The sequence below is a fragment of the Bos mutus genome, chromosome 22 (genome assembly GCF_027580195.1).
Source record: "Bos mutus isolate GX-2022 chromosome 22, NWIPB_WYAK_1.1, whole genome shotgun sequence".
Taxonomy (NCBI): domain Eukaryota; kingdom Metazoa; phylum Chordata; class Mammalia; order Artiodactyla; family Bovidae; genus Bos; species Bos mutus.
The window spans coordinates 69,436,680-69,452,492 of record NC_091638.1 but is presented as its reverse complement, the minus strand read 5'-3'; the positions used below and the strand labels follow the sequence as shown (position 1 = coordinate 69,452,492).

At 58.7% G+C, this 15,813-nt stretch overlaps 2 protein-coding genes across 2 annotated transcripts; both read left to right on the top strand.

Annotated features, from left to right (window-relative positions):
- The first annotated feature begins 220 nt into the window (after positions 1–220).
- COX8A (cytochrome c oxidase subunit 8A) lies at positions 221–1,968 on the top strand. The gene is made up of 2 exons (XM_005894135.3): positions 221–410; positions 1,640–1,968. Exons 1-2 carry the CDS (start codon positions 297–299, stop codon positions 1,733–1,735), a joined length of 210 nt encoding a protein of 69 aa, XP_005894197.2. The 5' UTR covers positions 221–296; the 3' UTR covers positions 1,736–1,968.
- Positions 1,969–9,330: 7,362 nt separating this feature from the next.
- OTUB1 (OTU deubiquitinase, ubiquitin aldehyde binding 1) lies at positions 9,331–14,994 on the top strand. The gene is made up of 6 exons (XM_070359905.1): positions 9,331–9,525; positions 9,754–9,852; positions 13,843–13,961; positions 14,101–14,185; positions 14,298–14,492; positions 14,640–14,994. The coding sequence occupies exons 1-6, from the start codon at positions 9,346–9,348 to the stop codon at positions 14,835–14,837; spliced, it is 876 nt and encodes a 291-aa protein (XP_070216006.1). The 5' UTR covers positions 9,331–9,345; the 3' UTR covers positions 14,838–14,994.
- The last annotated feature ends 819 nt before the right edge of the window (positions 14,995–15,813 follow it).

Sequence of the window (15,813 nt, the reverse complement as noted above, 5' to 3'; positions counted from 1 at the left end):
GGCTAGGTACAGATGTTACGAAGATAGGCTGCTTTGGAGGCGGGGCATATCCGAAAGCAACGCCCCTCTGTGCCCCGCCCACCGGCGGTAGGATGGCGTCGATTGGCTGTTTCGAGGAAGGCGCCAAAAACTGACAAGGCCGGTGGGCGGTGTTTCCTTACGTCACTTCCCAGGGACTTCCGGGTCGCTGTTTTCCCAGGCCCCTACCGCTCCGGAACTTCCGGCCAGGGCCGCCATTTTGACTTCGCGACCTTGGACTCCGGCTGCGCGTTATCTCCAGTCTACTCCGTGCCGTAATGTCTGTGCTGACTCCACTGCTGTTGAGAGGCCTGACAGGTCCTGCCCGGCGGCTCCCAGTGCCGCGTGCCCAGATACATTCCAAGCCGCCGCGGGAGCAGCTCGGGACCATGGTGAGGAGGGGGGCGGGAAGGGCATGGGAGATGCTGCAGGCGGGACTGAGGGTCCCGCGGCAGGTTGGGGGCCTGCCTAGTCTGGTGCGCTGCACCTCGAGGGTCACAGCGTAAAGGGGAGCAGCTGGGCTGGTTTGGGCGTCTGGAGAGCGACAGTCTGCCCCAGGGTCTCAGGTCAGACCACGTCAGTGCTGCCCTGTCGCTTCCTTGCCCCGCCCCCAGCCCTGAGCCTATTTACACATCAGCTCATGGGGAGATGCCTGCGGGCTGTCAGCACTTTCGTTGTTAGTAATATTTGGGGGTGGGGAAGAGGACCCCATAAGGCTTTAGTAATTCGCAGAAACGTGGGACAGTTTAACCCTTAATGACTTGCCCCTGTTTGGCTCTTCTGCGTTTGCCTCAGTGGCAGTTCTCGGCCTTGAATGCGAGTCTTCAGAATCCAGGTTAGTGGGCTTCCATGTAGGCGAAGAGCCCAGAGAGCGCTGCGGCGGCGGAGGAAATAACTGACTGTAACTGCAGCCGAGTGCCTGCTGTGTGCCAGGCAGTGTGCTAAGACTGCCGCACTGGCCTCCTGCAGTCCTCCCAGTCACCCCGAGAGAGGGCCGCTATCTCCATTTCCTGGCTGAAATGGAGAGCTGAAATTTAGGAGCAGTGTACACCGATTGACATGAACTTGGGCAAGGTCCAGGAGATGGTGAGGGAAGCCTGGCAGGCTGCTGTCCATGGGGTCGCGAAGAGTTGGACACCACTTGGCTCCTGAACAACAAAAACAATTGACTTGTCAAGTCACACCTCCAGTGGCACAGAAGGAATTTGAACTGAAGTATGACTCCAGGTCGTGCTGTGGCTTTCCTTAACTGCTTTGGGGGATATGCAAGTGGCTGTAAAAAGTCTTAGCTCTAGCCCCAAAAGTTGGGTAGGGAGAGGTTTTTAAGACAAGGAAGGAGAGGTGTATTTTGGAGTTTGTGGTCTGTGCAAAGTTCCTGGTGCGAAACAGGCCAGCTTCAAAGCAAGATTAGATCCTTGTCCCTCTCCCTTCACCTTGTAACCTGGGCTGACCCCTGCCGCCATATCTGATCCTTTACCTTAAGACCTAGAGTGGTCTCCCCTGGAGCCTGAATCTTGATTCCTGGAGCAAGTTCTCTGCCGTCTGGGAAGATTGCTCAGGCTCTGCGGAGCTCGAGGGAAACCTTACTCTGGGGGTTCCTTTTCTCTCGTGCTCTGTGTAGGATATCGCCATTGGGCTCACCTCCTGCTTCCTGTGTTTCCTCCTGCCTTCCGGCTGGGTCCTGTCACACCTGGATAACTACAAGAAGCGGGAGTGATGGGAGCTGTCCTCTCCCTCGCCCCGAGACCTGACCACCCCGGCCTTTCCTGATCATGTCTGCTGCATTCCTGGCCGGCCTCCCCTGGACCACGTCCTTCTGTTACAGTGACCTCTTCTGCAATCATGACGTCTTGATTTCTCCACGGTGACATCCTGGGACCACATGTATCTGTTTATAAGGCCCTGCTCAGTAGGGCCTCCCTTGCAACAATAAAGTCTATTTAAAGCGTGCTTCAAGGGGAATCCCCTCCCTGGTGGTCCAGTGGTTAGGACGCTGCGCTTTCATAGCGGGTGGGGTTGGGGGTTCGATCCCTCATTGGGGAACTAAGATCCACAAGCTGCACGGTGTGGCCAAAAAATAATAAAATTAGTAATAAACCCCGCTTCAGAAACTCACCATGCCTTCAGCCTGGGCTCCTGCCTCCGTCCTTGAGTTGAGGATGGTGTCGGGTGGGGTGTGGAGAAGAGGGCCTGGCCGGCTGCACAGCTCTGCTGGCCCCCTGCGTTCTGGTAGGTCACGTGTGCTCAGCCTTGCTCCTTGATACCTGAGAGGTGCTTCCATTGCGTGCTTTCCTTTGTGGTCGGGCAGCCTTTCTTGCTCCCCCTCTAGCTCCCTTGGTTGTGCCCAGCCCGAGGCTGTCTCAGTGTCTCTCCCAGCGGGGCCAGCTCTGTGGCTGGAAGCCCCTTCTCGGTGGCGCTAGCCGGCCCTGTCCTCTGTCCCTGGGCCCCGGCCGTTCCCAGGTGCTCGTTGCCCTCCTGGTGCCGCTGGGCCAGGTCACAGTATATTGCGTCGTTAGGTCACCCTGGGCCCCTTTAGCCCCATATCCATAAACGCTTATGCACTGACCAGTTTCCTCGTTCTCCCTGCCTGCCTCCGTGTACCTCCCCTCTTTGACTTGGAGAATTTGCTGCTCCTCCATCCATTCCCAGGGTCCTTCCTCCATGATTCTTCCTGGGGGCATCTCCTTAGCTGGGACAGGTATGTGAAGCGTGCTCCACTGAGCTGGAACTCTGCCTGCCAGTCTCTGAAAGGAAGGCTGTGACCCGCTGGATCCACCCCTGTAGTTCTCTTTGCTGGGGTGACATGAATGATTTCTGAGCAGACACAGGCTCAGTGTCCCCTGTGGAGCTGCTGGATGGTGGGCAGAGATGCCAGGTGAAAGTGGAGGGGCTGTGGGTGCTTTAGGCCCTGGGTGTCAGAACACGCATCTCAGCAGCCCCTTCTCCGGGCTCGTTTCCTGATCTACGTTGACAGGAGCTGCAGGGAGACCCTGCTCACCGTCCCTTAGTCTTCCCTGGCCTTCGGGCGTGGTGCCCAGTGTCGCCTGGTTGCCGTGGGGAGGTTAGGCTGGGAGTCTGACACTCAGCTGCCTTGGTTTTCTGTGGTGCTCCACTGCCCTGCCAAGGGTTTGATTTCGGTGTCCCTCATTTTTGTGCCGCTGGATCCCCAGGGGACACAATGGTCCCCGTGGCCCAGGAGGGCTAAGGCCCAAAGCTGTGCATCTTGAACCACTCCTCGGACTGAAGGGCAGCCAGTGGTTACAGGCCAGATCTTCCAGAGCCTGGTCTGAGAAAGCCCTTGGGAAGCCCAGCAGCCCTTGCCGCTCTTGTGCTCCCGCACCTGCTGGGCACAGCAGTAGCCGAGCGGGAGGGTCATGGACTTGGGGGTGGATGGGGGGCTTAGGACATGAGCTGTCGTGCTCAGACCCCATCTTCCCCTCGTCCTCAGTGTAGCCCCTGGGCCTTAAATCTGGTCACCGTTCGTGTCCCTCTCACCGCTAACCAAGTCAGAGGCCCAGGGACCAGTCTATGTAGCGAGAGCAAGGTTCCCTGTGCCCCCAAACAGCGTCTTCTGCGTCTGTCTGTAGATCTCTGTCGGATCCTGAGTCTGGAGGGTGGGTGTCTATGTCCTGGTGTGCACGCAGCAGGTGCGGGCGTGTGGAGGGAAGGTTGCAGTCATGGCAGAGAATATAACGTCAAGCATAGTGGACCGGGAGTCAGGAGGCCTGGGTTTGAGGCCTGACTTGGCCATTTACCACTTGACCAAGTCAGGCCTCTCTGGGTGTCAGTTTTCATGACTGAAGTGAAGGTGGTCATGTGGCAGGAAGGAAAGTGTCCTTCCCCAAATGTCCATGCCCTAATCTCTGCACCCTTGTGACTATGTTCCCGTCCTGGCAAAAGTGTGATGAAAATCAGGCATGCCAAAGTGGGAGATTACCCCGTAGGCTGAGTGTAGTCACACGGGTCCTTCAGGTGAACAGGCAGAGATGCCCCTGCGGACTCTGCCTGCCCTGGGGCTTTGAAGATGGAGAAGGTGGGCTGTGTTCCAAGGAACACAGTGGCCTCTAGAAGCTGAGAAGAGTTCTCCGTTTACAGCCAGCAGGGACACAGGACCTCAGACCCAAGCTGCAAGGCAGCTAATAGCCTGCGTGAGTGGGAAGCAGACTCTCCCTCAGAACCCCTGGACGGGAGCACAGCCTACAGATAACCTTGATTTCATCTGATGAAACCCATACCAGACCTCTGACCTCTCACACTGCAGAACTAAACATTTGCGTTGTTCTAAACCACTAACTGGTGACTAGTTAACCACAGTAAGGAGCCATGCATCCTTCTGATCCTGTGTGGCTGGATCCTCTGCAGACTTGAGGTGAATCTCAGTGTGAGACATCTGCAGGAGGCAGGTGTCCAAACAAGCACGGGTGGTGAGTCAGATGGGCGGTGCAAGTCAGAGGGTGGGGGCTTCTCTCTACACAGCCTCTGCCTCTGCTCACTTTCTGCCTTAGGTGGTGTGAACCCTGCAGACAAGTAACTTCCCCGGCAGCTCCCGCTCAGCCTCATCAGCCTGGCTGTGCCGTCAAAGCCTCGCTAGACCATAACTTTGGAGCCGGCTGCCTGTCGACGGTTGTATATCCCTGCAGTGGCATCTCCAGAGGTCCATTTCTGGGCTGGGCATGCCACTACTCTTCCCACCCAGGCAGCTGCCTGACCCCTAAGCCTGTCTTGGAAAAGATCGCCGGGGCCTCATCTTCCGCCCACCTTGAGGCTTTCTCCCACCCACGATCCCTCTGAGGATTTCGGCTTTCCCACGGCCTGTGCCATGGCCTCTTGCCTGGCCCCCTTCCCTGAGAAGCTGGCTAGGGCCGTGGCTCTCTAGGGCCTCTGTACTGTCCTAAAACTCTTCGTCTGTGGCTGAGGTCACAGAGTCCTGGGTTCTGCATGGGGTCTCTTCTCCCTCCAGCGGAGAGAATGCTATGGTCATGGATGCCTTGTCTGGACGCATCCCGAGCCTGTGAAGAGGCATCTATGCCCGGTCGGGTCTATGGAACATAAAGTCCTAGGCTGCTGCCCTTCACCTTTGTGACCTCCCAGCAGCAGCCTGAACCCGAGCAGCAGTGCTGCCTGGGTTCCACGATAGGCCTCCGCAGGCGAGACCAGCAGTGTGCGACCATTCATTTCTGGGTTTGTAAATTGGAAGGCAAAGGTGAATGTCTGGAGCTGGTGATTCCTGGCAAATATGCTATTGGGTTTTAGATGCTTCAGGATAGAGAAAACCCAAAAATGGTAAAAAGTAGCAGGAGAGATGGAATGAGGGTAAGAGAATAGTTCTCACCAAATTGACATGGAAAAGAGCAGGGCAAAAGTTGACCATCCTGGGACTGGATTAAGAGCCAAAGCTCCCCGCTGCCTGACAAGAGGGGGAGGGTGGGCAGCAGGCAGGAGAGCCCCTCAACTCCACACCCTGCATACACTGAGGGTGCAGATCCGTTCTCTGAGCCCCAGACCCTTGTGTTGAGGGAGACATTTACTTGGCGTTGGCAGCATGGCCGCAGTCCAGCACTGGATGGCAAACGGGATTCCTTCTCACCCTCCAGAGCAACTGTATTCTCTGTCCCCACATGAATCCCAATCCAGCTCCGCTTTGTATGCTCCCCACCCCCCCAGACTCCCTGTCAAAGTAAGGAGTGGGGGTAAAGGTGGAGTTGTCTTACAACTATTTTCAAGATTTTGTAAAGCCAAAATAAAAATGCTTTTGTCATCAACTGCTCCTCATTTGGTAATACCAGTACTGAGGGCTTCCCAGGTTGCTCAGCAGCAAAGAATCCACCTGCCAGTGGAGAAGACGCAGGAGACCCGTGCTTGATCCCTGAGTCAGAAAGATCCCCTGGAGGAGAAAATGGCAACCCTCTCCGGTATCCTAGTCTTTAGAATCTCATGGACAGAGGAGCCTGGCGGGATGCAGTCCACAGGGTCGCAGAGTCGGGCACATCTGAACATGGCATGCACAAGCTACTGACTGAAGGGCTAACTGGCAGCTCCAGATCGCATTGGCAAAATTGGGGAAAGGAATGAACGTTTGGTGCACTGGGTGTGTGTGCGCTAAGTGGCTTTAGTCACGCCTGACTGTGACTCTATGGGCGATAGATAACCTGCCAGGCTCCTCTGTCCATGGGATTCTCCAGGCAAGGATACTGGAGTGGGTTGCTATTTCCTCCTCCAGAGGATCTTCCCGACCCAGGGATCGACCTGCACCTCCTGCATCTCCTGCATTTCAGGCGGGTTCTTTCCCTCTAGTGTCACCCGAGAAGCCCAGTTTGGTAGGAATGGGATCCAAATGGGTAGCCCCTTTGCTTCCTTGAATCTGGAAGCAAACACAAGGATCGGTGACCTAGGAAATAGTAATTTGCAATGTTGCTGGGGCACAGACTTGGCATGTGTAGCGTTGCTGTGAGAGCACTACTGTGGGCAGTGTGGTGAGCCCAGGCACCAACTGTCCCTGCCCCAGGACTGGATGTAGCTCATGAATATATTCATCCTATTCTGCACCTGTATTATCATGAACGGAGGGATCTGACTGGGGCTCAGACACGGCCTCCTCAAGTGCTAAGAGACCACTGTCATATCACGGAAAAGGCCCTCCATAGTGAAAGGCAAAAAACAAGTACCCCTGAAGATGACTTCTCTAAATAACTGCATCTTCAGCATCCAAGGCCTTGACACTTTTTAAGTTTTTAGATAATTCACAGGTGATTTTAACAGATTACACAAAAAGATCCTGTGTATCCTTTACCCACTTCCCCCCACTGGTAACATCTTGCGTTTGAAGCTACAGTACAGCATATTCCAGGATCTCCATATATATTCAAGATAAAGAACACTTCTATCTCCACAAGGATGCTCCTGTTTCATTTTTATAACCACATCCACTTCCCTCCTGCCCCCTACTCAACCCTTGGGAACCACTAATCTGGTTTTCATTGGTTTAACTTTTATCTTAAAAAATCCTGATTTTCTCATAACCACAAGGGCAGGGAGTCCAAAGTTAGGTCGACCCTAAGGAACATGGTCTCTAGGTCAGAAGCAGGACACCAGAGTCCGCTCGGAACCGAGGCTCGGTGGAGGGGGGCGGTGAATTCCCAGAGCTCGGATATTAGCAGAATTCCCGGTCTCCTCGGCTAGGTGATCCTCATTGCATTGGCCTGTCTTGAGTTCTGGAGCCCGCAGCGGGAATTGTCTTCCGTGATTTGAATTTCATTTTCCTGCTTATCTCAATAATACAATCCGCGTTTCAAACTCTAGTGAAAAGAAAACTCAAGTGGCCCCAGGAAGCTCTTATCACCAACCGGCACATTGGGAGCCTGGGAAGATGGAGCCGAGCAAGTGTGCGGGAGGACGGCGGGCGGGGATCGCCTTCACTTGCCCCGGCTTCGGCCACTGCCGAACGCGACTGCGAGCCCCTCGGGTGACTACGCCCGAGGGGATCCCGTTGCTAGGGGCGTTACCAAGGAGGGGCCTCGAGGAGGCGCTGTCTTCCGGGGGGAGGCCAACTAGTAACCCGGAAGCGGTCGGCAGTGCGGCGCTGTTTAAAGATGGCGGCGGAGGAACCTCAGCAGCAGAAGCAGGAGCCGCTTGGCAGCGACTCGAAGGTACCGACCAGGGGAGAGCCGCCCGGCCTGGGCTAGCGGGGGCGATGCCGGATGGCCGGTTCCCGAGAAAACCAGGGCTGGGGCGGCTGGCGGCGAAGTGAGCGGAGGGCCCCTTCCCCCGCCTCCGCCGCCTCCCCTCCCCCTCACAATGGAAGGAGCCGCCGCCGCGACCCCTGGCCGGGCGGGCGGCGGGAGAGAAAGCGGGGCGGGCTCCGGCCCGCGACTCTTCCCTGTCGCGCGCTCCTGGGGCGGGGCCTAGGCCGCTCCGCCCCCCGACCCCCCGGCCCAGCCCCCTCCCCGCCGGGCGTCCGGCTCCCGGGTCCCCGGCTCTCCCGCCCCGGACCTGGCACTCAGGCCCGGGCCTAGTTCGGCCCCGTCTAGTCCGCCTCCTCCAGAGCGGCCCGAGCCCGGGAGGGCGTCGAATTACGCCGGGCTGCGGAGCACAAAGGACTGGGCGGGCCGCTGGGGATGCTGCGGGCGGCCCGAGGTTGTGAGCGGCCGCAGGTGTGTGCCCCTGAGGGCAGCGCCCTTCGTTTCCGGTAGAGCCCCCTCTCCTAGCCTCGCAGCCCCTTGCTTCCTGTCTCGGCATAGTTTCCTTAGACCCCTGAAGAGTTGGACCTCTCAAAACTACCCACCCTCTTTTCACCCCTGAGTTAGAAACTGGGGACTGAGGAGGTCACTAGGGTTGGGAGGGATGGCCCAGTTGCAGTGCAGTGTAGGGGGTGGGTGGAGGCCCAGCTGAGGCCCCGGGCTGCTCAAGATCAAAAGGATTGGCCTTAAAAGTCATTCAGCACACAGCTCCCCTTCTAAAAAACTGAGCTTTGGGGGACCTAGACCCGCCCCCGGCCCCCCAAGGGACTTGTTTAGGATCATGTAAGTTAAGAAAGAACCAGAGCCAGGATTCAGGTCACCTGGCTCCTCACCAGTGGCTGCTTGGCATGGGGCCCACAGGGTGGACCCGCCCAACTCAGTGATGTGTATTGAACTACGCCTCTTAAGATACCACCTCCTCACAGCATCACAGTGAAGGGGGGAAGGTGGTGGTATCTGTCTCTGTTCACAGCTGACCATGAGCCTCTGCAGTAAGGTGCCAGAGGAGTTATTGTGGCGAAGAGCCCACGCTTTGCAATTAGACAAACCTGGGTTTGACCACAGGTCTCCCTCTTCGTTACTTGGGGCAGATGATTTCACCTGTCTGCATTTTTCTTCTTTGTAAAATGGGCACCATTAAGAATACCCAGGATGGCAGGCGGAGGAATGGTGTGATTGAGTAAAGTAAAGCTCTCATCTAGCCGAAGATACTCTGCTTCCTCATCTGTCTTTCCTCAAGAGACCTGGCTCAGGGGCCTTCCGGGCTGCTGGGAAGTGATGTTACAGAGCAGGGGGAGAGGGCTTGTTCAAGCTGGAAGAGTGTACCCTGGGGGGCGGTCACCTTGGCCTGCTTACTTTATTTTTCACCATTTATTTATACTTACTTGGCTGTGCCGGGTCTCAGTTATGGCATGTGGGATCTAGTTCCCAGACCAGGGATCAAACCCAGGCCCCTTGGATTGGGAGCTCGGAGCCTTAGCCACTGGACCTCCAGGGAAGTCCCTGGCCTCCTCCCTTTAAAGATGAGAAAACTCATGCCCGGGAAGTGGAAGGACTTTGCCAAGATCCCACAGTTGGGGTGGAGCAGGGCATGACGCATGCTTCCAGATTGCACGTCTGCTCTCCTGGCCCGTTCTTGTCCTCGGCCCGGCTTCCTGGAGTGCGGAGAGCCAGGGCCCACTTGTACTCCTTGGCCTTCCTTCTTCCAGGTGTTAACTGTCTTGCTTATGATGAAGCCATCATGGCTCAGCAGGACCGAATTCAGCAAGAGGTGAGTGGCTGTGGCCAGTGGCCTTACTTTGGGGATACATTGGTTGGACAGGCCTACCGTTTGTCTCTCCTCCAGAAGCTCCCCCTCCCCAGGCTGAGCTGGTACTAGATGCCTTTATGGGGGGATGTGTGGCCCCTGTGCCCGGCAACTCTGAGCTAGATGTTCGGGCTGACAGGTGTGGGTCACTCCATTCGCCTGTCAGAACGTGATGGCTTCCCCACCCCGCAGATTGCTGTGCAGAACCCGCTGGTCTCGGAGCGGCTGGAGCTCTCTGTCCTATACAAAGAGTATGCTGAGGATGACAACATCTATCAACAGAAGATCAAGGTGGGAGCCTGGCCGAGGGCTCAGGAGCCTGGCCGCTTTAGACCTGAGCTTGGCTGGGCCTGGCCTCAGAGGGTCGGATGGTGGGAAGCCCTCTGGTCACTGGTTCACAGGTTGGCAGAGTCTGGAACCAAAAAGACCTTGATTCAGATCCTGACGCTGCCACATGGCAGCTGTATCCTCAGCAGCTCCTTCGATGTCTCAGAGCTGTGGAGACCTCAGCTGTGAAATCGGGGTGATGAAAGCAAGGGTGCTTGTGAGGTTGCGGGAGATGATGCCTGGGGGGCCTGGTGCCGGCTGTGGGGAGCCTGTGGTCTCAGTGTTCACGGGGGGTGGGGGGGTGCTGGCGGGCGGAGGCTGGCTAGTGGGGGAGGGTGCCGGCGGAGACACAGTCTTGCCCCCTGCTTCCGTGGAGAGGCAGGCAGCACTGGGGAGAGGGGCCCCGGATCTTCGTGTAAGGCCCTGGTGCCTCCCTTAGAAACTGAGGTAAATCCCTTAACCACTCACTTCCTTCTCTCTGAGCTGGGGGTCTGAAATGTGACAGTGAGTGTGTATATACCGTGTCTCCTGGGCACAGCCTGCTGCTGCTGCTGCTAAGTCGCTTCAGTCGTGTCCAACTCTGTGCGACCCCATAGACAGCAGCCCACCAGGCTCCGCTGTCCCTGGGATTCTCCAGGCAGGAACAGTGGAGTGGGTTGCCATTTCCTTCTCCAGTGCATGAAAGTGAAAGTGAAGTTGCTCAGTCGTGCTCGACTCTTAGCGACCCCATGGACTGCAGCCTACCAGGCTCCTCCGCCCATGGGATTTTCCAGGCAAGAGTACTGGAGTGGGGTGCCAGTGCCTTCTCCGGGGCACAGCCTGAGGGTTTAGTAAATGCTACTCCTCCCCCCTCTCCCCCAAAGATCAGAGCTGCTTAGACTCTTCCACCTGCAAGGTTGGCCTTTGGGGTTAGCCATTTGAGGGGCCAGGCAGGTAACCCAGGTGACTGGACGTGGCCAGGTCAGGCGGTGAACAGTGGTACCGCAGCCCGGCTCTCCAGTAGCAGGTGGTGGAGCCTCATGGGGTGAATGGGAGCATCCGTGCCTGTCAGTCCATTAGTGCTTCCGAGACCAGCCAGAAATGATTTTGTTGTAAAATCTCCAGACTCCTGACAGTTGCCAGCTGATTGACATTTACAGTGGGCCAGACAGCACACGTGCAGGCCAGAGCCCGCTGCGTGTGGCCTGTGGGCACCTCCGCCCCTGCTCAGGGTGCTCACGGTTTACCCTGGAGGCCTCTGGAGAGAAGAAGGCCCGGGCTCTGGGGCCCGACAGACCTGACGTGAAGTCCCAGCTCCTCCTCCTGTGTGACCTTGGGCAGCAGCACTGGCCTTCTTGGGGCCTCTGTTGATCTGCCAGCTCTGCGTGGAGAGGCCTGTTTTGTGGGGTGGGCGTGAGGCTTGCAGGAGAGGACGGTGGTCGGGTGTGGAGCCCAGTGCCTGGGAGGCGGTGAGTCCCTCCTCTTCTCTGTGTGGTGGGCTGGCGGGGCACAAGGCCTGCCTGTCCCACGGGGCCACCCCAGGAAAGTGGACAGGCCACGCCTCTCAGGTTCTTCCCCTGAGTCAGTCGGCAGATGTTCAAGCGTCAGCTCCTAGGAGGAGCCCAAGCGCAGACAGCAGGGCCCGGGCTCCTGTGCCGTGGCTCCTCTGTGAAGTGGGCCCCGGGGGTACGCGTGGAAGGACAGTGGGCCTGGCACGGGGTAAGTGCTCAGAAGAGTTCTGGTCGCAGCAGGGATTTGGGCTCTTTGTATGCATTTTGTCCCACTTTGACACTTAGGAGCACACCCTGGGGGCCAGGCAGTTTTAGGCTCTGGAGATAGTGATGACTACAGCTGCCAAATTACCATGGCGGTTCAGAGTGGAAAGACAGCCGTTAAGGCAACTCACATGTGTGGCAGAGGTGGTGAGTGCTGTGGACAAAAGTCAAAAGTGAAGCTGCCCGAGGAGATGGGGGGTGGGGATTTGCAGGTTTACCTAGGGTGGTGTCTGATGAACTGAAAGAGGCCAGCGAGCAAGGCGGGGCGGCCATCCGGGCGGAGCGGGAGGCGGCCAGCGTGGTGGGAGCAGAGTGGATGGGAGACACAGGGCTTGGAGCCGAGAAGGGATTCGGAGGGAGCTGCGTGTTTACTGGGTGTCTGTGGTCACTGGTGCCGCGGTGGGGAGAGACTGAGCAGTGAGTGAGGTGCAGGCAGGGAGACCGTGTGGAAGCTTTTGCGATGAAACCGGCCCTAGATGGAGTTGGACGGGGCAGCGGCGCAGCCCGCCTGAGGAGAGACTGACGCGGGCAGAGTGGCAGGGTCTGCCCTGGGTGGCGGGGGAAGTGATGGCGGAGTCTGCTTGGTTGGGAGGGTTTGACTCTGCGGCGAAAAGGTGGGGAGCTGAGGCAAGGCAGGGAAGGCCCTGAGGTCAGAAGCCGCCTGTTGGCTGGGCGGTTCAGAGGCTGTGCAGCCCAGGCAGTTGAGTGGAGCGGGGAGAAGTGGGCGGATGAAGAATTACGTTTAAATCCCAGGAGGTCAGGAGACAGCCAGCGCTAGGGCTGCCCCAGGCCTGAACAGGTTGTGCTCACGCAGCAGGGGCTGTGGGTGGTCACTGGCATGACTATCTTCTGGCAGGTGACACACGGGTCTTGAGGAAGGGTGTGTGGTTGGGTGGCGGCCATGACCACCATGGGTAAGTGAGGAGGGGCAGCGTTGAGGTTGGAGGGCATGGAGAGAGGGTAGGGGAGGAGTGAAGAAGGAGGTTCGCGGCACCACACCTGTGGGTGCAGGGGGATTGCTGCTCAGCAACGGTCAAGGGGGAGTGGGTTTGACCTTCGGACTTAGGAGGGCATCTGTGACCTTCGCTAGAGTAGAAGCCGGCTGGGCTTGTGTACCCAGCAGAAAAGAAACGGAGACAGTGGCACAGGCAGCTTCAGGAGCAGTGCTGCCCTGTGGGAGAGCAGAGAGGTGGGGAGGTGGCTGCAAGGGAATTCGTGGGGAGCAGAGCATTTGTTTATAGGCAGTGGGCCAGTTGGTCAGGAAAGAGGAGCTGATGATGGGCGGGGGGGGGCAGACTTCAGGAACCGTGTTCTGAGTCCAAGGGAACGTGGCTCTGGGAGCAGCCTCGGACTTTGCAGGGATGGAGAGCAAGGCCCTGGGAAGCGGGGGACAGGGTGCCATGGGGATGACGGCTTCTTAGTGGAAGTCCTCAGGGAGCACAGTCATCGGGAGGATGACTGGCTGGGGGCTTAAGATATGGGGAAAAGGCATGAAATAGGCGTCAGGAGGAAGGAGAGGGTGCTCAGGCCTGGGGAGTGAGGCCTGGTTGCCGGACAGTGCCAAGGGCCAGACCCCCAACTCCTGAGGGGAGATTGAACAGATAGGAGGAACTCCATTGAGCTGGGGAGGAAACTGGGAAAGAGTGAACCAGTACCTGGGAGCAGGCAGAGCAGGGATTAGATGGAGGTGAGGGGGCTGCTTCCCGCCCCAGGCCTGTGCAGTGGGGGCCCCCAGCGCGGCACTGCGTCAGGGATTAGATGGAGGTGAGGGGGCTGCTTCCTGCCCCAGGCCTGTGCAACGGGGGCCCCCAGCACGGCACTGTGCCGTGTACACTAACTTGTTTGCCCTGGAGCTCTCAGGGTTTGAAAGGCTATACACTGGAAAAGCTGCATCTGTCAAGGACCCATTCACTTGCCTGGTTTTATGAAACAGTAGACCTTTAGGCCCAGCAGCATGGCACGCCTAGCGGCTGATGACCACTTTGGTGACTGATGTAACCAATGTGTCTATAATTCATGTTCCTGAGGCTCGGGGGCTCCCGGCAGTGGGTTGCTAAGTGACCCCCATTATCGGAGTCAGCAGCCAAGGACGGCAGGAGGCTGTTGTGGTGTGACCTCTGTTGGGGGTATTTCCTGGGCCTGCCCTCTTTCCACCAGATGTTGATGAGCACGGGGTGGGGTGGGGGCTGCCTCTCCGCAGGACCTCCACAAAAAGTACTCATACATCCGCAAGACCAGGCCTGATGGAAACTGTTTCTATCGCGCTTTCGGATTCTCCCACTTGGAGGCGTTGCTGGACGACAGCAAGGAATTGCAGCGGTGAGGAGGCGTAGCGGGGAGGTTCCGTTGGTGGCTGGGGGGTCTGGTTCCCCCTGAGGCCCAGTGATGGCCTGGGCCCTGCCGGGCCTGGTCTGCCGGCCTAGGAGCCTGGGGCGCCCTGTCTCCCGCCCGTCCGCAGGTTCAAGGCTGTGTCTGCCAAGAGCAAAGAGGACCTGGTGTCCCAGGGCTTCACTGAGTTCACAATTGAGGATTTCCACAACACGGTGAGGCCAGCTGCCCCACGCGGGGTCGGCCAGGGTGGCGGGTGGTGGCCTGGCGGTGACAGGGGTGACCCGTCTCCCCCCTTGTCTCGCCCTCTGTCCCCCTCGGGCACAGTTCATGGACCTGATCGAGCAGGTGGAGAAGCGGACCCCCGTGGCTGACCTGCTGGCCTCCTTTAACGACCAGAGCACCTCGGACTACCTGGTGGTCTACCTGCGGCTGCTCACCTCAGGCTATCTGCAGCGCGAGAGCAAGTTCTTTGAGCACTTCATCGAGGGCGGGCGCACCGTCAAGGAGTTCTGCCAGCAGGTGCTGCCCCTCCCTGCCCCTCGGCTGTGGGCCCCTTTTCCCCTGAGCGCCCCCTGAGCCGCCCTGTGCCACAGGAGGTGGAGCCTTCCCTGGGGGGGGCCCGGGTGGGGGGGGGCCGAGCGCCCCCTGAGCCTCCCTGTGCCGCAGGAGGTGGAGCCCATGTGCAAGGAGAGCGACCACATCCACATCATCGCGCTGGCCCAGGCGCTCAGCGTCTCCATCCAGGTGGAGTACATGGACCGCGGCGAGGGCGGCACCACCAACCCCCACGTCTTCCCCGAGGGCTCCGAGCCCAAGGTCTACCTTCTCTACCGGCCCGGACACTACGACATCCTCTACAAGTAGGGCCGCCTGGCCTGCCACGCTGCCCGCCCGCCCCTCTGCCAGGCGCTAGACATGGACAGAGGTTTTCTTGTGGTTGTAAATGGTCATACTTCACTCCCCCAACCCCTTCCCTGTCATACGACCTCCCGTGTTTTATTAAAGGGGACGCTGGTGGTGAGCCGCGTGTGTGCGTGTCCCTGCTCGGCTGCTGCCCACCTGGCTGCTCTGTGTCTGGCTGCCCCCTTCCCCTCAGGTGGGTTCCTCTCAGCCTTTCACCTGTCCACCCCCAAACCTCCCCGCCAGGAGCAGTTTTGAGGGGTCTGGGCCTCTCAGGGACCCTTCCTGGTTATTGGGGTTCTGCTTCCTTCCCTTCAGGCCACCATGCCTTCCCTGTTTAGCTGGCCAGGGCTTTCCCTGGGGACCCAGGAGCACTGAAGCTTCTAGCTGCTCCCTCCTGGGCCCTGCCCCCACCCTGCTGTCCTGGCCGGAGCCCCGGCCACCTGCCCTCTATCAGGGCTCTGCGTGGTGGAGTCCTGGGTGGAGAGGGACCGCATGATGCTGCATCCTGGCTCAGGGCAGAGGGAGGCGTGGGGGTGCCCCAGGGCACCCCAGCTGGTGCCAGCCAGGCGGGGAAGGGGCAGTCCCCCAGCCTGTGCGTGGTCCCCTGTCCCCAGGTCTAGCCTCAGGTCGAGTGGGGCTCTCCAGGCCGCCGTTCTCCCCGCTCTGCTCCCCTCGGCCCCCTGCTCATGCCTGCTTTGCACCTCCACTGCTTGGGCCACGGTGTCTGCACTGCCTTCCTTTCTGCCTTCACCTCGTCTCTCACCCCTGCCCCCTCCCCGGCACCTGTGGGGTCTCAGCCCCCAGGCTGTGAGCTTCTTGGGGGCAGGCCCTCAATAAATGTGATGTGCTGCTGCCCACCTCTGCTGTCAACCTCGTGCCTCCCCTTGCCTGGCTCACCGAGAGCTCTTGCCCTCCCCTTGATGCCAAAGCAGCTGTC